The sequence below is a fragment of the Amphiura filiformis genome, chromosome 11, assembly GCF_039555335.1.
Source record: "Amphiura filiformis chromosome 11, Afil_fr2py, whole genome shotgun sequence".
Classification (NCBI taxonomy): domain Eukaryota; kingdom Metazoa; phylum Echinodermata; class Ophiuroidea; order Amphilepidida; family Amphiuridae; genus Amphiura; species Amphiura filiformis.
The window spans coordinates 60,555,392-60,578,374 of record NC_092638.1 but is presented as its reverse complement, the minus strand read 5'-3'; the positions used below and the strand labels follow the sequence as shown (position 1 = coordinate 60,578,374).

The 22,983-nt window shown below is 36.8% G+C and overlaps 1 protein-coding gene across 1 annotated transcript; it reads left to right on the top strand.

The window, feature by feature from the left end:
- Window positions 1-20,248: 20,248 nt before the first annotated feature.
- On the top strand, window positions 20,249-21,208 carry LOC140163826 (uncharacterized). Its single transcript, XM_072187140.1, has one exon. The coding sequence runs from the start codon at window positions 20,249-20,251 to the stop codon at window positions 21,206-21,208; it is 960 nt and encodes a 319-aa protein (XP_072043241.1).
- Window positions 21,209-22,983: the final 1,775 nt, after the last annotated feature.

Here is a 22,983-nt window from a genome sequence, read left to right as displayed (position 1 = left end):
ACAATTTTATATCATTTATACATGCTGATTACTCCTTAGAATATGTCGTTATTTTGCTACATCAAATTTAGTCATTAAAGTTGAAGTGGTCAATTTTCATTGCATACAAATACTAAATTGATCATCTCAAACGATGAAACATAATGAAAAAAGAATTATGTTCCCCATAAGAATGGTACATAAACGATATATGAATATTGCATAGATGAGAGTTTCTCGGTCTGTTGAATAACATTCAACTTCTCAACTAATGTTTTTCAGAAATAATGAAATATTTTTTTGCTTCAAGGCTAGTAATATCTACTATTATATATTATATGTAGATAGCGAATCACGGCTACAATAGGATTGTATGATGTTTTTAAATGTCATATCATATGTGGTGTGATCAAGCAAAATTCAGTCTGGAGTCGGGCATATTCAATTTACATTTTTCTACTTGTATAAAGCATTCACAAAGCTATATTTTGCAAAAAAACCCCATTGAAAGTGGACAAATTGTTTCAAAAATATGAGCAGTTGAAGGGTTTCCAAAACAATAGGAAAGAGAAGAAAGTATTTACTTTGTTCGACTATATCTGAGAATCAATGTTTTTGACTTCCGACTGATTTTGCTTGATCACATCACATATTAAACGAACGATTTTGTCATTTTACAACGATTACTTTTTGATTGAAAGAAGCAATAATTGTATTCCGGTAATATATTCATCGTGTATCCATTATATCCATCCAGATACTCACTAGCAATACAAAGCATATCAGCCCTGTTATGACATTATTATACATGGTCAAAAGGATAATAATCTCTGCCTTGATAGTAAAAGTAATTTTACTGGTACGAAATCTATAACGATTGAACAAAAAACGCTTATAATTTTGTCACATTTGGCGAGATTCAGACATGTAACCGATTGACTTTACAATTGTAGTGGATGACAAAGACTTCGCAGCCAGTTCTGATCAGGTTAACGCCTGATTTTTGCACACCCTCTACTGGTCACCATGTAAGAACTTTGTGTGAACAATTAATGACTAACATAGCTTAAGTAAGAAAAAAACATAAACAGCTATATCACGATACATTGTTATATTCCCTAAAATCAAATCCATATATTGTTCTAGAAAAGGGTAGAATGTAACTTAAAAATTTTAAAATTCAACTTTCTTCCTTTTTGTGGATATTTCCGTGGCTACAATCATTACTTTGTTCATTTCACCTTTATTTCCTTTTAGATTGTAATTCAAGGAAGTGCTGAAAGCGATACACAGTAACAATAAACTGTCTAACAACACACGAATCATTCCCTATATTCCGAATTTTCTTATACATGTAATATCCATTGCAGAAAAAAGCTATCTCTGCAAAAAGACTTCCTATTTACCGCAAGGTATTAAGAATCGTAGGTCAAGGAATGTTTTTTAACAACAACTTTTAAAAAGTACGTCAGTAAGACAAATGCTTAAACACTTGTCTTCCTGATTTATTTTATGGATCTCCTCTCTCTCTTGTGATATGAAACTAAATAGCAAACTGATCCATATTGCGGCACTATGACGTCATTGTGTTAGTGCGCCCTCGTACGAAAAATTGGAAATTCTTGTTGTTTTAAACAAGAATAAAAATAGATTTTTGGCTAAACATCCGTTCAAAAAATTTTCACCGGCTTGTTGGCTGAATATGATGAACATCACTATTCTAATCTAAATATCAAGTTAAGTCTGACCTTAAAGGATTCAAAATCATTTTTGTTAAAACAGAAACAAACAATTGTTATGCTTCAACAACCTGTCTACACTCAAGATTAGACTATCCTGGTAGTTCAAACGAGTTCGAAGGATAGGCCTAAGATTGGCATGAGTCATTTGAGCGCTTAATTCAGCGTTTTAGTTAACCGGGGACAATTTGCTTGGGATTATATAGATGAGTTGACTTCTGACGTCATTGCCTGGCAATATGTGCGCGCATCCTCACAATTTCCATTGTATTTATTTTGCCTGGCAGTATGCTCGCGCATCATATTTTGTTGCTTTTCAAACTACCGCCACATCACAGTAAGGCTATTGAATAGTGTAGTGGTTGTATGCAGTTCGCTCACGCATAGTGATACACCAGCCCCATGCCTTTTTTGATAAACAAATCTATAGTACACCCCTGATTAAGACGAAAGTTAAAACTAAAATGTCTCGGCAGCACAAACGAGATGCACTATTGGCTCTCCGTAATTGGAACTTTTATTAAAACAAAAATTATTTCTTGGAATTTATTGCCTGCATTGATTGATCCATACCACCGGAAAGTGTTTTATTCCGATACAACCAAATAATCAGTGTGTTTTTGATAACTGATGCATCCTTGTACTATTGGCATAGCCAACAAAGAGTTGCTAATCGTACCTACTTAGTGTGGTGGTGAAGAATAGAGGCAGAGTATTTGGTAGGATGAAGTGCGTGTGTTGTGACCCTATTGTCTTTATTTGTTTTCACTTGTACTTTTGTACTTAAAACAAATCATCCTATTCTAAAAACAAATTCATGATGCAGTTAAAGGTCATTATACAATACAATATACAATACATAGAGCATTTGCGCCATTTCCATAAGGCTCAGAGCGCTTACAAATTAAAATACCTTAATACTACAACTTAAAACTACATTTTGAAGGTGCATCTTAAAAATAATACAAATTACAATATCAATAAGAACATGTTATGGGAACAAATAAGTTTTAAGCGCTTTTTTGAATGCATTTGTTGATGAAGATTGTCTAATATAGACAGGTAGCTTATTCCACTCTTTTGATGCCAAAACTGTAAAAGTTCTATCACCAGCTAAGACTCTAGTCATGGGATAGTCAAGACGAAGATAATCATCGCAAGATCGGAGTTGTCTCTTAGGAACATACAATGATAAGCAATTTGACAAATATGTTGGTCCTTGGTTATGAAGACATTTATATACAAGCAAAAGTAATTTGAAAATGATCCTTTGGCGTATTGGTAGCCAATAAAGTGATTTCAAAAGTGGACCCGCAGAGTGTTTTCGGTCAACTTCAAATACAAGACGTGCTGCCCAGTTTTGAAGACGTTGTAGACGAATAATATGAGTAGATGGTGATGACGAGAGAAGGCCATTACAATAGTCAAGACGAGAAAGTATCAATGAACGTGTGGCATGATGACATGTAGGTTGGTCTATATATTTCCTAATTCTAGCGATGTTTCGAAGATGAAAAATAACATATTTGCTAACATTTGTAATACAGGGTTCAAAAGAAATAACTCCCCCCCTAAAATTACAAAACATTTCTTTGCATAACTTGACATTTATTTTGTTGATTTGAGAAATTCAAAAAGCTGTGAATAGAGGAATCGTTTTTCATTCCTCCCAAAGTTGTTTCATTTGCAAAAGCAATATTTTTGGTCAAAAATAATCACATTTTCCAAAAATGATGCTTTCAGAAAAAGTTGCACTTTACCACATTTTGTACAAAACGTTCTCGATATTAATGTTATGGTTGATTTAATTCTTGTTTTTTTCCTTCACCATTCTGTCTCTGATCCTTCAGGCACCCATGCAACCATCATTCAGTGCAATAAGAAAGATTTGTTGAACTTAATTTAGGCGTAAAATGAGATTTTCTTTGATGTTTTTAATCATCAGTTGTTTCAAAATGATAAAATCACTAGGAAGGAGAAATGAGCTCTCCACGCATAAATTTGACCAAAATGGTGAACATTTACCTGTATTGGGTCAGTTGAAGCATCTTGCATTTTGATTTAAAATTATGGCTTTCTTGGATAAAGGTGTAACACTCATGATGTGGCGACAAGAGATTGGCTGCATGCAGTTAATTGGCTGGATGCTGACTTCCAACTTCCAATCTTTGTTGACCATTTCTTCTTTGTTATGTACGCCTTTATTCAAGAGATCCGTTGCTATAGATCTTTTTTTTACCGTTTCTGTCTACCATTTGCAACTAAATTTTTCATCTCTTCTAGCCAACGAAAGAAATAAGCATCACACTACAAACCTTATTTCTACTGCTATAGTTATTTTACCATTTTTGAAGCACCGACTGAAAACCTCATTCATGTCAAAATTCATGTCGATGAATCATTGTTTTACACTGAAAGATGATTGCATGGGTGACTGAGTAATCGGATACACAAAATTTAAGAAAATTAACTAACAATTAAACCAATCAAAACATTGATCACGTTGACATCGAGAACATTTCTGTACATTACATGTATAGGATGTTGAAAAGTGCAACTTTTTCTGAAAGCATCATTTTTGGAAAATGTGAACATTTTTAACCAACAAAAAATGATTTTCCAAAAAAAGGAAATTGGGAGGGTAGCAAAAAGATTCATCTATTTACAGGTTTTTAAAATTTTCAAATCAACCAAATGTATGTCAAGTTATGCTAAGAAATGTTTTGTAATTTTAGGGGGGGAGTTATTTCTTTTGAACCCTGTATGAGAAGACATAGTCATGTGAGTATCGAAAAAAGCACCCAGATTCCTAATGGTCTTTGCAGATTCGATGCGTTCATTTCCAATAGATAAAGTTATATTAGGTGGCAAATGTTTGTTATAATAATATGGTGATGCAGCTATAAAGAATTCTGTTTTACTATCATTTAACGACAGTTTGTTTGCGGTCATCCAGTTTTTTATATCCAATACACAATTTTGAAGTCGAAATATTGCACTGTCAAGATCGCCCGGCACTTTGGGATCAAATGATACATATAATTGTGTATCATCGGCATAAACATGATGAGAAATATTATGATAATTTGCAATGTCACCAACTGGAAGGGTGTACACAGTGTAGCCAACAGGTCCAACTACAGAGCCCTGTGGCAAACCAAACTGCGAGATAATTGGCTCTGAGAGTTGACCTGCTATATCCACTTGGGTAGACCAATCAGCAAGATATGAACGAAACCAGTTTAATGCGGGTCCTTTGACACAAATTCGCTTAGAAAGACGAGAAATTAAGATGTTGTGATCAATTGTGTCAAAGGCAGCTGACAAGTCCAATAATACAAGAAGAACAGCTCGGTTAGCATCAATTGAAAACATAATGTCATTTTTTACTTTTATAAGTGCTGATTCAGTGCTGTGCAGTGGTCTGTATGCTGATTGGTAAGGATCTGCAAGGTGGTTTAAATCCATATGTTCTGTTAGACGTGAGCATGCAATTTTTTCAATTAATTTGCCAACAAAAGTTATGTTGGCAACAGGTCTGTAGTTTTTGAGAACATTTTGGTCCAGAGTTGGCTTTTTAAGGAGCGGCCTTATAATTGCAGAATGAGCTCCTTTTGGAAAAACTCCGGTAGAAAGAGAGACATTAACAATATCAGTTAATTATATCCACTGATCAAGGCTCCCTCTTTAAATATGCCTGAACTAATAATAAAAAAAATCACCTATTACAATCAGTAGAACAAAATCATTGCATAACTTACGTGTTACACGTTTATCATGCTTCGCTTCGTTTCCGCAACAGAACAAATAACGACGTTGTAAACATCTTAGTTCCCTATTTTTAAAACGGCATAAATAAACTCATTCACACGATTCAAGTATATGCCATTAAAAACGACAGGGGACATTAAACACGGGAAAGGAAAAGTGTATTAAAATGTCTCAATAAATATCAGGCTGAATTTGAGTTCTATTTCGATCGAAAGTTAATAGAAAGTGCCCTTTATAATGACGTTTAAGATCCTAAGATATACAGGAAAATGTCACCCACTTAATCCATTTTAGCAGAATGTTACGCTACAAGCACATTATTCCAAAGAGAATTTTAAAACACCTTGCGTTCATTGCACTAGATAATAATCACATCACTACCATTATAGGCAAAAAGGAGTTTGTTTCTTTTCAAATCATTACAAGATTCGTTATCAAAATACTAAGCAGACTACGTGTAAAATTCTAGACACATTTGCGATAAACTCAAGACCGGCGACTATTATACTTTCAAGATACTTAACTATCTTTGACGTTGTGTCGAGCAGTTTGTTTTTCGCCCGACAAGTTAAAACATAAGAGATTAGAAGAAAAATGAGGTCTTGATTGAACCATCGGCGGCATAGAGGCCTATTCACCAGGCCTGTCAGGACGACAGGTCGCAGGAAGTCAGTCAGGAGTAGGGTGAGTAGACTTCGAAGGCATCTTGTAGTTGTTGATTGCGAACCATGGTGATCAAACAATCCCAGAAGACTAGATAAACACTACGCCTGTCAATTCTAAGTCACGTCGTGATTTTGTTAATCCAACCGTAAATACTACTGAATAAAGTAGCGGCTGCAATGTTTTTTGCCACAAATGATAGTCAAATTTTGGAGGTGGTTGTAACTGATGCATTGAGTGATTCGGAATAAAAAAATAGCTTGGCTTTTGATTTGACTATACCCCAAAGGTGAATATGAGTTTACAGTTCTTTTACACGACAATAAACATGTCTTATTATCGCATAAGAGCTATTTATACAGGTCTGAGTCAATATAAAGAATATTAAAAAAGTTGAAAAAGTTACAGAAATCTTGCATTTTATCTTAGAATGTGCGTATTTATACAGTTTTGTGCCCAAAACAAAATTTTGCCAAAAATTTCACTATTACGTCAGTGTTGAATTCTGCCGACGAGTTGTAAACATCTCAGTTACCTTCTTTTAGAACACAATAAACTCAAGATAATGTAGTTTCCAACAATCAATCACACGATTCAAGTATATGCCATTAAAAACGTTAGGGAACATTAAACACGGGAAAGGAAAAGTGTATTCAAATAGCTCAAATACAAGGCTGACTTAGAATTCTATTTCAATCAAAAGTTAATAGAAAGTGACCTGTTTAAGGACGCTTACGATTCCTATGATATACAGGACAATGTCGCCCACTTAAACCCATTTTAGCAGAATGTTACGCTACAAGCACATTATTTCAAAGAGCTTTTACACCTTGCGTTCATTGCACTGGGTAGTAATCACATCACTACCATTATAGTACCTAAGTGCATGAATAAGTCAGGCAAAAGCAGTTTGTTTCTTTTTCAAATCATTGCAAGATTCGTTATCAAAATATTACGCAGACTACATGTAAGCAGAATGTTACGCTACAAGCACATTATTTCAAAGAGCTTTTACACCTTGCGTTCATTGCACTGGGTAGTAATCACATCACTACCATTATAGTACCTAAGTGTATGAATAAGTCAGGCAAAAGGAGTTTGTTTCTTTTTCAAATCATTGCAAGATTCGTTATCAAAATATTACGCAGACTACATGTAAGCAGAATGTTACGCTACAAGCACATTATTTCAAAGAGCTTTTACACCTTGCGTTCATTGCACTGGGTAGTAATCACATCACTACCATTATAGTACCTAAGTGTATGAATAAGTCAGGCAAAAGGATTTTGTTTCTTTTTCAAATCATTGCAAGATTCGTTATCAAAATATTACGCAGACTACATGTAAAATTCTAGGCACATTTGCAATAAACTCACGACCGGCGCCTATAACACTTTCAAGATACTTAACCATCTTTGACGTTGTGAGAGCAATTTGTTTTCGCCCGACAATGTTAAAGCACAAGAGATTAGAAAAAATGAGGTCTTGATTGAACCATCGGCGGCATAGAGGCCTAAACATCAGGCCTGTCAGGACGACAGGTCGCAGGAAGTCAGTCAGGAGTAGGAGTGAGTAGACTTCGAAGGCATCTTGTAGTTGTTGATTGCGAACCATGGTGATCAAACAATCCCTGGAGACAAGACAAACACTGCGCCTGTCACTTCTAAGTCACATCGTTGTTTTCTTGAAATTCAACCGTAAATTCTGCTGGATAAATTAGCGGCTGCAATTGTTTTGCAGGTGGTTGTAACTGCTGCAGCGAGTTATTCGGGTAACAGCTTGGCTTCTGATTTGACTATACCCCAAAGGTAAATGTGAGCTTACAGTTCTTTTGCACACCAATAAAACACACGTCTTATTAACGCATAAAGCTATAGCCAGGTCCGAGTCACATAAAAGAATATTAAACAAAAATGAAAACTTTATTTTAAAATTACATTATTTGTAATATATTATTCTCAGGTTGAAGCAGTCACAGACGTTGAAGTGTCATTTCCGATTTAGTGTTTTTGTTTTGTTTTTTAATGCACATCTCGAGCAGTTAGTTAGCCATCTGGAAAAACTGCCATTTTGTGTCCCTCGAGTTCAGATTTTCTTGACTGAGGTTTACTGACAAAGTAACCTGTCAGGTAAGAAAGTAGCACTTATGTGAAGTTGCTTGCTCAAAATCTAAGGTCATGTTGTAAAACAGCATATACTCAAGATAATGTATTTTCCAACAACCAATCACACGATTCAAGAATGTTACGCTACAAGCACATTATTCCAAAGAGATTTTACACCTTGTGTTCATTGCACTGGGTAATAATTACATTCACTACCATTATAGTGTATGAATAAGTCAGGCAAGAAGGAGTTTGTTTCTTTTCAAATCATTGGAAGATTCGTTATCAAAATACTATGCAGACTTCATGTAAAATTCTAGACACATTCGCGATAAAGACTCAAGACCGGCGCCTATAACACTTTCAAGATTCTTAACTATCTTTGACGTTGTGAGAGCAATTTGTTTTTCGCCCGCCAATGTTAAAACATAAGAGATTCGACCAAAATGAGGTCTTGATTGAATGATCGACGGCATAGAGGCCTAAACATCAGGCCTGTCAGGACGACAGGTCGCAGGCAGTCAGTCAGTAGTAGGAGTGAGTAGACTTCGAAGGCATCTTGTAGTTGTTGATTGCGAACCATGGTGATCAAACAATCCCTGGAGACTAGACAAACACTACGCCTGTCAATTCTAAGTCACATCGTATTTTTTTGTAATTCAACCGTAAATTCTGCTTAATAAAGTACTGGCTGCAATTGTTTTGCCACAAATGATAGTCAAATTTTGAAGGTGGTTGTAACTGATGCAGTGAGTGATTCGGAATAAAAATAGCTTGGCTTTTGATTTCACCCAAAGGTGAATTTGAGTTTCGACAATAAACACGTCTTATATAGCTATAGCCAGGTGTAAGTCAATAAAAAAATTAATGAAGAAGTTCCAGAAATCTTGTAAACTTTAATCAAGATTACATTATTTGTAATATGCTATTCTTGAAACGAGATTGTAGCAGTAACAGACGTGTCATTTCCGATTCAGTGCTTTTTGTTTTGTTTTTGTAAGCACATCTCGGGCAATTAGTTAAGTCATCCTGAAAAAGTGCCATTTTGGTTTTTTGTCCCTCGAGTTCAGATTTTCTTGAGTTTTACTGACAAAGAAACCTGTCAGGTAAAAAGCAGCACTCCTAATCAAAAAGAAAAAAACCCGCTTACATACATGCATAAAAGTGAAGTTGCTTGCTCAAAATCTAAGGTCATGTTTAACAGACCGCGATATTAAATATACTGACAGTATGTCAACACGAACATTTAACCGAATGAGTCAGAGCTGGTTTTTAAAAGCATTTCTGTCGTGATTGAGAAAGTTAAGGCTTGAAAGAGCCTGACTACAAGGTCCAGTAATAGTATGAAAAATTCATGAGGAAAGCCGAAATGCGATGAAAGGTAAGTAAAAACCCACGGACACACCGTACATCCATATCAAACATTTGTATTCCCTGTGACGCAAGCTTTACCGGAGCTCGCTACTAAGAAATTTCTGACGTTTTTTGAGCTCACAATGTAATCACATCACTGCTCCCTAAGCGGTAATTTAAGATAATCATTTTACACTTGGCGGAATACTGTCCATTAGTACTATTGAATACAAATAATAACCAATAAGGTTCAATCTCGTACAGATAATAATAGAAAAGGGTTGTGTAAGCCATCGTAATACAATACTGTAGAAAAACCCTACTCTGTAGAAATGATTTTTTTCGCTGAAGGAAAAAACCATCGCACCCACATCCACCAAATACGCTGACTCTATACTGCACTACCACAGCAAACGGGTACAACTGACACTCTATAATAGCTAAGGGTGTCCCTGAAAGAACTGTATCGTCGGAACATAATCGTTTGGGTATTTAAACGCCACAACTAAAGATGACTAAATAATTGGTGTGGTTCAGAAATAAATCAGCTATCACATACTTTTTGAATTTTGGCAATTGACCACACCGTTCGTGAAATATAAGAATTTTACGAAACTTCCTCATTTTCAAACCTTTTCAATCGATGATCTGTATTCGGAGCGCTAATCAATGCGCATTATATTTGACTCTGTGGAACGGGCTGAAAGTGAGGTAGTTTCGTAAAACTCATTTATTTCAAAAACGGAGCGGTCAATTGACAAAGTATGTGATAGCTGATATTCCTCAACCACATTGGTTATTTAGTTATGTTTAGTTTATGCGTTAAAATATCTAAACAAGTCAGTTTCCGACGATACAGTTCTTTTAGGGACAACCTGCATTAATTGCAATACCAAAGTGCAAAGTGTAATTTTGTTGTGTAACATGCAGTATTTATCAAACACACACGGATTATGTGGGTGAAAATAAACGGCTTTCCGGATGTTTGGATTAATCAATAACGGCATGTAGGCGACAAAAATTCTAAGGAAAAAAAATCATATTTAATATTTCCAATTACAGTGAGGATGTAGTACCTTTGTGCCTCCAGAATTTGAGGCAAAAATATTGCAGCCGCTACTCTTTTAGTAGTATTTAGTTGGAAAACTACGATGTGACTTAGTATTGACAGGCGTAGTGTTTGTCTAGTCTCCAGGGATTGTTTGATCACCATGGTTCGCAATCAACAACTACAAGATGCCTTCGAAGTCTACACACTCCTACTACTGACTGACTTCCTGTGACCTATCGTCCTGACAGGCCTGATGTTTAGGCCTCTATGCCGCCGATGGTTCAATCAAGACCTCATTTTTTTCTAATTGTTGGGCGAAAAACAAATTGCTCTCACAACGTCAAGGAATCTTGAAAGTGTTATAGGCGCCGGTCTTGAGTATATCGCTATTGTGTCTAATTTTACAGGTAGTCTGCATAGTATTTTGATAACGATTGCTTTTGAAAAGAAACAAACTCCTTTTTGTCTGACTAATTCATACACTTAGGGACTACAGTAAGCCAAAAAATTAAGGTACCAGTTGTGTTCACCCCTGTATATCCTAAATAAAGACAAATGTGTCAAAATTAAAACAACCAGCCGATGCCTGAACTTATTTGTTGAAATTGGTTGAGAATTAAAGAAAGGGTAGCCCAAAACCTGATGAAGATACGAAATAAAAAGTTGCACATTTGTGTTCTAATCAATGAAAGCACGACGCTAGTTTTTCGTGCTAATCAATGAAAGCACAGCGCTAGTTATCTTGTTCGCGAACGCTTTGTGTACAAATCAATAGGGCATACAATGTGGCAAACTGCAACTTTTATATTTGCATCTTCTTTGGTTTTTTTGATCGCCGTGTCTTTATTAAACAATGTCAACGAATGAGGTCTTAAATTTGAGCTAATTATTAAATATCAGCCTTTGTTTGGGATATACAGGGGGTGAACATAACGGGTACCTTAATTTTTTGGCTTACTGTATAATGGTAGTGATGTGATTGTCAGTGTCAACACCCCATATTATAAATATTTTTTCATACAGCTGCATACTCCGTTGGTGAAATCAATATTCTATTATTGACATAGATAAAGAAAGTTTACATATGCATTGTGATATATGACGTGTGATCGAATATTCTATACAAGCACCTGGTTCTTAGGTGAATGGGCTAAATGTGTTCCTTTATATAATTGTAATTCTCAAAATTAAATATATCACAATTTTAACTTACGATTTAAAAATCATTACGCTTAAAATGCAGTAAAATGTATCCAGAGCAAACAACAATGGCCGCTAATTAGTGTATTTAATTTCAAGTTAGTGTATTAAAAACAAAACCTGGGTTTTACCTGAAAACAAATCGAATTTCCTTGTAATAGCAACACTATATGGGATACTAGAGTATGCGCAAATCGTAATAATGTGTAGAATAGAACTTGGTGGTATCTCATATGATAGTCGTACTATGCTTAGCCTGAGTCGCTCATCGGCCTATCTCGAACAAAATCGCCATGCGTAGCTATTGAAAAACGAGAGGATTCGCGGCAATTTTTGACACGAAGATATAGGGATGATGACGCTGTGTGTTACCTACTGCAATGAACGCAAGGTGTTTTAAAAGGTCTATTGCCATGTGGTTTAATACCATTTGGTCTAATTGCCATTTGTTTATTACCAGAAAGGCTAATTGCCATTTAGTCTAATAATCAGTCTAATGTCCATTAAGTCTAATATTGTTTGGTCTAATAACCAGTATGTCTACTAACCGTATAGTCTAATAACCATTTGGTCTAATATTTTTAATAACCATTTGGTCTAATAACCGTTTGGTCTAATAACCGTTAGGTCCAATACTCCTATGGTCTAATAACCAGTTAGTCTAATACCATTTCGTCTATTTGCCAATTCGTTTAAAAATTGACATTTCTTCTACTACTGGTTACGGGCTGAAAATACACATGTAATGAGGCAAGCATGTGTAATGAGATGAGCACATGTAAATAAACGTACTACATGTGTCAAATCTTATGCATTCTTAGCAGAATTATTATTGTTTATTGATATATCCAATAAAAATGAAGACTAATTCATGTATCTGCAGGTATTGTATATATGTCTACTCAGGTGAAGGTGACATTTTGCCGGCCAATTTGTTCTTCTTTCCTCTGTCTTTTTAAGATTAATATGATAATAGGCTCATCATGCATCACTGGTGGTGCCACGGTTGCGGGGCATTTGCAGGTATTGCCATTCCAACATTAAAACAAATTAGGTTTTCATGTTTTTGTCACTTGCATATGGAGTTTATATGTGTAGATAATACATGTAGGCCTAGACCTGTTACACTGGTTATGAAACACGCTCCTTTAAGACCACGATGGCCCTTGGACTACGACCTCACACTCACAGTATTTGTAATAGCGTTATTGCGTCCATGCAGCCTCACATATGCTATTAGACCAATCGGTTAGTAGACCAATAATTGGCTAGTAGACTAAATGGCTTGCTAGACCAAATGGTTTGTAGACCAAATGGGTTTTAGACCAAATAGTTATAAACTTATTGGTTATAGACCAAATGGGCATTAGACTAAGTGGTTATTGGACTAAATGGTTTTAGACTTATTGGTTATTAGACCAAATGGTTATCGGACCAAATGGTAATCGGACCAAATGGTTATAGGACCAAATGATTATTAGACGTACTGGATATAGACCTAATGGGTTTAGATTAAATGGATATAGACGAAATAGACATTAGACCAAATGGTATTCGCATCGCATCGGTACTTTGTACTTCAGAGTAGACTGACTGTAGGGTAACATTCTCCTAAAATGGGTTAAGTGGGTGACATTTTCCTGTATATCATAGGATTCTCAAGCGTCATTAAACAGGTCACTTTCTATTAACTTTTGATCGAAATAGAACTCAAAGTCAGCCTGGTATTTACTGAGATATTTGAATACACTTTTCCTTTCCCGTGTTTAATGCCCCCTATCGTATTTAATGGCATATACTTGAATCGTGTGATTGATTGTTGAAAAATACATTATATTTTAATTTATGCTGTTTTAAAAGTAGGGAACTGAGATGTTTACAACTCGTCGGCAGAATTCAACACTGACGTAAGTGACATTTTTGGCGAAATTTTGTTTTTGGCACAAAAATAACAAATATATAGATACGCACTTTATAAGATTAAATAGAAGTTCCATCTTGAGTTTATCGCGAATAACATACCGTAAACGTTCGCCTAATGGCGCTATGGAGTGCATGGAAATGAGCGAGCGCCATCCCTGTAAAAGCCGACTATTATCACTGATCATTAAGGGTACGTGTAGTTAAAGGGTGAAACCTATCGACACATACAATTATGAACAAGATCGAACAAACTTGTTCATGATAATGCGGTAATCATTCACCTGATACGTTGTGGCCCAGTGAGCAGAGCATTAGACTATAGTGCGAGGATAAAGAGAACTTGTGGAGAAGATTGATGGTTCGAATCTCATGTAGTAATTTCTGACAGATTATGATGTCTGTCAATGTTTGTTTTTCTGATTTGAGGAAATTTTATTCTCTATTTTATCTTTAACATTGTTTAAATAATTTTATTATTTTATCTTGTATGTGTCTTTTTTCATGCTTTGTTTTTATCGTTTCATTTTATTCAAATGTTGTAATGAACCTATTTGATTGTATAAGCATTTGTTATGTGTGTGAGACGAACTGTCGTGTGCGACAAGTCTTTCAATTCGTGCGAGTGTCCTTGCCTGCATCAGTGGTCATAAGAGGTATATCATTTTATTCGAAAGGGGGGGGGGGGGGGCCCAAATATACTGGGGTCATAAAGTCTTGGAAAGAATAATAGGAGGGGGTCATAAAATGTTTTATGACCAAAATGTAAGGAGTCACACGATGACCACAATTCAAAAAGACTGATTTCAATACAATTTTGGGGTTTGGGATCATAAAATTTTAGTTGCCGAAATAGGGGGTGCGCAATTTTATTGACGCAGACTTTTTGTAAATTTGGGACCCCCCCCCTCCGAAAAAAATGATAGCCCTCTAACAGGATTCAAAAGATAACCTCTGCCCCAATAATCCCTAGCTATATTTGTTTGAAACTGTTCCACGGAGGATGTATCATAATAGCAGAGAGTTGATATTCTTGAGAGGGCACTCTATTCACGTGGTTTCTTTTCCAACGCTAAAAGATCACGAATTTTGGTGGTTTGCAAATGAAAAGTGTCCGCACTATCGATTGATTACGTAACTGTTATGAATAATGTATTAGGTTTTCAATGCAATCGCCTCGACCCATCAATACATATTATCTGTATTTATCAAAGTACTTGGAATAGCAATCTGGTGAGTTCACTGAACTACGCCCTAATACTGATGGAGTTTTAATGGCGTTTAATGGCGCTAATCCTCTCCATACACAGATGAACAAATACAATAGGAGAAGGTCAACACATATGACCTCCTATATGACATGTTATATGAGATGTACAACAACCTGAATATCATAAAGATCAGTGTTCGTTTGTGCATATGAACTGCATATTTACAATACTAAATATTAGTCGTTATATATTATGCCAAATATTGGTATTATGACAACACGGTATATGCATTGTATATAAAACAACTAATAGATCCTGCTATCATGGCGTCAGGTCATTGTTTCATCATATCCCGTATGTTTCTTAAAATTCATTCATATTTGAGACAAATTTCTGTGCCCATTTTATAGGCGTACAGGTGGATCCGGTTTTTTTTGGTCATTTTCATTTCTTTTTGATGAAAGAATTAAGGTTTTCCACTGCACGGAGGCCACTATGTGATACTAATTTAATGCTATATTTATAAATTGAATACGTGTTCCCGATTGGCTCTATAGCGATTTCACAGAAAAGGTATTTCTAGTACAATGCAGCGTCGGACTCTAGCTGAGAGCGTAGTAGCCTAAGTCATGGACTCCAAGAAAGGCTCTCCATACACAAATGAACAAACACAAAGGAAGGTAGTCTCCTCCGTGACCAGCTTGATTTCGATGGAGCGAAAACAAATTGGCTGCAGAGGAGACGGGTAATTTTGCCATGCAAATGAGGTGAGTGTCATCCCCCTGATAATAGGCTCAGTCTTCAAATGATATAAATAAAATTTGAATGAGTGAACGAACAAAATCATACAACGACCAACTGAATAGAGGCTGTGCATATGACGTATCATCCCGTAAATATGGCGGACTAGGCTACTCAAATGCATTCAACAAAAGCATGATTGCATCTACCGCGACAGTTTGTCTCACACACATAACAAAATGCACTACGATCAAATAGGTTGATGACAACATTTGATTGAATGGACTGCACTGCGCCATGATTACGGGGAAGAAACCGGTTCAAATCCTTTGTTTGGAGCCAATCGATAAACGCAAGGCCTCTATAGCTATCATTGAATACTGGCTAGGATTCCACAACACAATGAAAACATGTTATAAGGCGCTTTGGAAGGCACACAATACCCCAATGGCTTTCCATATTATGTGCAATCAACAACTATTCAGTATCGAAGCCCGGTATTGAAGTTACGTAATGTTACTATGTCAACGGATCAAGCGCTTAAGTAATGAACCACGATCGAAACAATCAGTACAGAAAAAAGGCATACCAAAATAGCGTGATCGTAATGATCAACGCTCTGCAGGGTCTATTGTTCTATTGTTTCCGATTAGAGCGCTGACATATTGGAAAATGTTGCCAATCAATATTCATGAGAGTGTACATTCAACGTCCAGTTTGCGAAATTGGGTGAGTTGTGTTTGGTAGGTGTGAAATACATCTGACTGGGCGTTTTAATTACGTAACGAATAAAGGCATTGACATCGTCGAATGGCTGCCCAGTGCTGTTATGTGTTTAGTTATTATATAGGCCTAATAATTATTATTATTATTAAATGTATTCATCATTCCTTTCTTTTCCCTTCTCTGTACTTATTCTTTCCTAGGCCTACATTTTATCACTCCCTCGCTCTCATTGTCCCCTCTCACCCTCCCTCTCTCATTCCCACCATTTTCCTTATATTTCTATTTATCTACTTGTCTTTATTATCCCTTCCTCCAGCCCTCTCTCATTCTCCATATCCCATCCGCCCCTCTTCCTCCCCCCTCCCAAGACTTCTCACAGAGGTGAATCTGTCCCTCCCCAACTTCTAATCGGCATCAAACGAACAAAAGATTATATAATCTATTGCGACTCTATTTCTATTTAAAAGCTCTTTGGTAATGATCGCCATACAAACAGTGCTTGGTTCCGATACCATCACGGAGTTACGTAACTACTTCGTGGTCTGATAGTTATATGATCAATGGTCTGATCTACTTGGGTTCGATCCTTTTAATAAAAGAAAAAATAGCTGATCATTTATAATGCATAAATGAATAAAGTAATGTAGTTACACAATTTGAAACATTGAGGCCGTTCTATTTTTCAAAGGTCATTTAACTGTTAAATGTAGTGGAATATATCACGCATTGATAGGTAGCAGGTGGAGCAAATTTTGTCAGCGGTTTTTGTTGCCGGTTGTTCGCAGTGCCTATTTATCTAAAAAAAATAAGAAAATTAAAATTAAATTTAAAAAAATTCACAATATTCATTCGTAAAATGGGGACAAAATCCAAAAACATTTCTTGACCCTTCTTCACATGAAAGTGGGAGCAGAAATCAAGATTCGAACAAGTACCATTCACCATTCAAGGCGCACCCTCTACCGACTGAGCTAACGGGTCAGACAATAGCAGGGTGTAATTTTCAACTGAAGAATATTAAAAAATATGAAGAAATTACAATGTTATAAAAAGATTTACCAAAATGAGTTAGGTATAACGTATGAATCGATTTACAAATTAAGTCAAATGGCACTTTGAGAAAGAATACCTGAAGAAACCCAAACACATCTGCCGCTCTAGCAACTATAGCCTAGTGACCTAAAGTATTGGGTCATGTCACGATATTTTTTTCTGAGGCATTATATCCAGGTTGCTCAATTTAACATACACGTGTCCTTAATGCTGTTGAGATTTTACAAGGATGGCGCTCTCACATTTCTAAGAATCCAAAAGCGCCATTAGGCGAACGTTTACGGTATTACAAATAAAGTTACAAGATTTCTGTAACTTGTTCCATTTTTTAACATTCGTTGTATTTGACTCAGACCTGGCTATAGCTCTTATGTGTTAATTAGACGTGTGTTTTATTGGCGTGCAAAAGAACTGTAAACTCACATTTGCCTTAGGAGTATAGTGAAATCAAAAGCCAAACTGTTACCCGAATGACTCACTCCACCAGTTACAACCACCTCCAGAGTTTGAGGCAAAACAAATTGCAGCCGCTATACTTTATTCAGTAGTACGGTTGAATTTCAAGAAAACCACGATGTGACTTAGAATTGACAGTCGTAGTGTTTGTCTAGTCTCCTGGGATTGTTTGATCACCATGGTTCGCAATCAACAACTACAAGATGCCTTCGAAGTCTACTCACTCCTACTACTGACTGACTTCCTGCGACCTTTCGTCCTGACAGCCCGATGGTTCAGTCAAGACCTCATTGTGTTTTCTAATCTCTTATGTTTTAACATTGTCGGTCGAAAAACAAATTGCTCGACACAACGTCAAAGATAGTTAAGTATCTTGAAAGTGTTATAGGCGCCGGTCTTGAGTTTATCGCGAATGTGTCTAGAATTTTACATACAGTCTGCGTAGTATTGTGATAACGAATCTTGCAACGATTTGAAAAGAAACAAACTCCTTTTTGTCTGACTTATTCATACACTTAGGGACTATAATGGTAGTGATGTGATTATTACCCAGTGCAATGAACGCAAGGTGTTAAATCTGTTTGGAATAATGTGCTTGTAGCGTCACATTCTGCTAAAATAGGTTAAGTGGGTGACATTTTCCTGTATATCATAGGATTCTTAAGTGTCGTTATAAAGGGTACTTTCTATTAACTTTCGATCGAAATAGAAGTCAGAGTCAGTATGGTATTTACTGAGATATTTTAATACACTTTTCCTTTCCCGTGTTTAATGTCCCCTATCGCTTTTAATGGCATATACTTGAATCGTGTGATTTGATTGTTGGAAAATATCTTGAGTTTATTTATGCTGTTGTAAAAGTAGGGAACTGCTGAGATGTTTACAACTTCCTTATTTGTTCTGTCTCGGAAACGAAGCGCATCATGATAAACGTGTAACACGTAAGTTATGTAATGATTTTGAATCATGTTAAAGTCAAACTTAACTTGATATTTAGATTAGAATATTGATGTTCATCATATTCAGCCAACAATCCGGTGAAAATCGTATTTTTGAACGGATTTTTAGCCGAAAATATATTTTTATTCTTGTTAACAGCAAGAATATCCAATTTTGCGTACGAGGGCGCACTAACACTATGACGTCATAGCGCCGCAATATGGATAGGTTTGATATTTAGTTTCATATCACAAGAGAGAGAGAGAGGGGAGAACCATAAAATAAATCAGGAAGACAAGGGTTTAAGCATTTCCCTTACTGACGTACTTTTTAAAAATTGTTGTTAAAAAGCTATCCTTGACCTGTTACGACTCTTAATACATCGCGGTAAATAGGAAGTCTTTTTGCAGAGACAGCTCCAAAACTCACTGCTTTTTTCTGCAATGGATATACATGTACATGTACATGTATACGAAATACGGAATATAGGAAATGAGTCGTGTTACTTATGTTAGGCAGTTTATTGTTTCTATGTGCTGCCTCCAGCACTTCCTTTAATTACAATCTAAAGGGAAATAAAGGGAAAATGAATGAAAAGTTTACCTGCAGAGCTGCCAGATGAAAGAGGCATTCCAAGTATCAGCGTATGGGCGCTCAAACTGCGCGATGAATAACACACAGCCAGCGTTAGACGCAACTGGTGACCCAAAAACGACGCACGGTCCTGCGTGATAATGAACAGGCGAGGTGCGGTGGATGAACATGAACATAATGTTTTATGATAAGATTGCAGTTTGATTTGATCATAACCGACAATAAGGTCATTTGATTTAACAGTTCACTGAATTTGATTGACAGGTGAATTCAGACGCAAACTAGTCTTTTTTTAAATCTACCTTGGATTATAGCGTTGTGTTGTCAACATAAATCCCAAAGAGAGGCAATCGATAATTACTTTAACCAGATCTTATTCAGATAAATGCAACGGGCTATTTCAGTTGGAATCCATACACCACCTATGGAAGACATGGCCTTAATCTTCCACGCAGGGGGGTGTATATTTCAAATGGATTCAGGTTTGAAATTATACTTTCTGTGTGAAAGATTAAGGTCATGTTTTAAAGAAGGGGTGTATGGATTTCAACTGGAATAGCCTAATACTTTCTTGAAGAGGTTCATTAGGTTTGTAGAAACTCAGATATTCATCTTGACAAAACCAATTTGTTTTACTGACCAGACAGTTTCGACCATCTTGGACGATGGTCATCTTCAGAGTGATGTTTTTTCCGACTTCTGTACACCAACAGAGGGCGCACCAGCGCCCAGAAGTGGGTCGTACACATGACTAAGGTAATGGTACAGGAAAGTGTATTGGCCATAGGGTTGAATTTTTCGCCGGCGCCGAGTAAGATCCCGTACGAGGAATACATTGTAGCCACGGAACAAGCGTGTCATAAGCTTCCCAGTAATGAAGCCACTGTTCTTCGATCAGAAATCGCTGGTGTTTTACGCAATGCTCGCCCCCCGAAATCGAATATTTCAGCGGAGGAACGACGTGCTATTCAAGATCTCAAGAAGAAAGAATCTATTCTTATCTTACCAGCAGACAAAGGCAAAGCAACAGTTCTTATGGACACATCTGAGTATGAGGACAAAATTCATGAAATGTTAACGGATGAACGCACATACGAACAGTTGTCATTTCATCCCACTCAACGCTACAAAAGAGAACTGGTAGCCATTCTTAGTAGGTTGAAAAAAGATAAGAAGATTAAAAAATATCAATATGATCTTCTGTTCCCAACGACGGAGAACATACCAAGAATTTACGGCACACCTAAGATACACAAACCTGGTAATAAAGTGAGACCAATAGTAGACTATACAGGGACTATAGGCTATCAAACATCTAGAGCCTTAGCGGACATTCTGTCACCGTTGGTGGGAGGAACTGAACACCATGTCACCAACTCTAAGCATTTAGCGGAAAGTCTAGCAGAAGTCATGATAGAGGAAGGGGAAATCTTCAACTCGCATGACGTCGTCTCACTTTTTACAAACACACCAATTGATGAATCGCTTAATGTCATCAAAGCCAGATTAGAACATGACAAGACTCTGAGTAAACGGACTCTTCTCGCGGTAGATGACATCATTGAACTCCTTAAATTTGTGTTAACCACCACATATTTTCTGTTTCGTGGAAAATATATAAGCAGCGTTTTGGTGCAGCCATGGGGAGTCCGGTGTCCCCGGTTGTCGCGAACTTGTATCTGGAGTTTCTGGAGCAACAAGCTATAGCAATAGCCCCCATGGATTGTAAACCGCGCTTATGGAAACGTTACGTGGATGACATTTTAGAAATTATAAAGGAAGACCAAGTGGAAAATCTCACCACGCATCTCAATCAAACGGACCCCACGGACAGCATCAAATTTACGTATGAGAAAGAGCGAGAAGGATCCATACCATTTCTTGATACTTTGATTGTGCGCAAACCCGATGGTTCGGTCAAGCTACTGGTCTACAGGAAAGCTACACACACAGACCAGTATTTAAGTTTTGCTTCACATCACCCCATTCACCACAAGTTGGGCGTGATCCGCACATTATTGGACAGAATGAATAGTATTATATCTGAAAAGGAGGACAAAGATCAGGAAGAAGGCAAAATCAAGCACGCACTTAAACAATGTGGCTATCCCAAGTGGACTTTTAATCATGTCAAACGCAAGATGGATAGTAAACAACAGGCAACAAAGCCCAGTAAGAACAAGAATTCCACAGAAAAAAGCACTTGTTATAGTTCCTTATGTTGAAAAAATGACGGAGACAGCCACTCTTTTTTAGAAAACATGGTATAGCTACTGCGGTACGTCCCCACACCACATTAAAAAAAATGTTGGTTCATCCAAATGACAAAAGAGACTCCATGAGTGCTACGGATTGCATTTATGAAATCCCCTGTGCAAATTGTGACAGTACTTATGTAGGAGAAACTGGGCGTCGCTTCGAAACAAGATTGAACGAGCATAAGAAAGAGACAGAGAAAGTAGCGCGTAGTAAAGGAACTTTTACTCGACAAACAAGGAAACAATCGGTCAGTGAACAGTCCAAATCGGCAATTGCGGACCACGCCGTACAACAAAATCATATTATCAATTGGAAAGATGCCCAAATCCTCGAGAAAGAATTTAATTCGGGAGCCCGTCGTATCCGTGAAGCAATCTGGATAAGGAAGAGTGCACCGAACACCATGAACAGAGACGAGGGGGCCCATTACCTTAGTCATGTGTACGACCCACTTCTGGGCGCTGGTGCGCCCTCTGTTGAATGTAAAGAAGTCGGAAAAACATCACTCTGAAGATGACCATCGTCCAAGATGGTCGAAACTGTCAGGTCAGTAAAACAAATTGGTTTTGTCAAGATGAAATATTGTATTTTAGCCTAATACTGATAAGAAACGTAACAAAAATGGAAAGAAAGTAATGTTATAAATTTAAAGATTGTACAGTTTTGGTTTTCATTGCTATTCATGACACTAGATTACAGACAAATGGTCGTGACATAGCGGTTTTTTTTGTATAACGTACATAGCGTTTCTCATTTTTAACGCTCATCTCGGACAATTAGTTAGGTCACCATTGAAAACTACCATTTTGGTTTGTCCCTAGAGTTCAGGTTTTGTATAAAGGTTTTACCGATAAAAAGCATGTAAGCTAAAACGTGGTGCTCCGAGTAAAAAAAACCCACTAGGATCTTATACATATACACGTACAAGCGAAGTTGCTTGGTAAAATGTAAGAGCAGATTAAATAGACCATGACTTTATATGTACTGACAGTATGTCAACACAAGCATTTAACCGAAGGAGTCAGCGCTTGTTTTTCTGTCGTAATAAAGAAAGGTAGGTCTTGAAAGAACCTGACTATAAGGTCAAGCGGAACTATGCAAATTTCATGTAGAAAGCCTAAACACGATAAAAAAAAGTAACGGTAGTAAAAGTCCATGGTGAACTGTGCATCCATCAAATTATTCGCGTTCCCTGTGACACAAGTTAAACCGGAGCTCGCTAA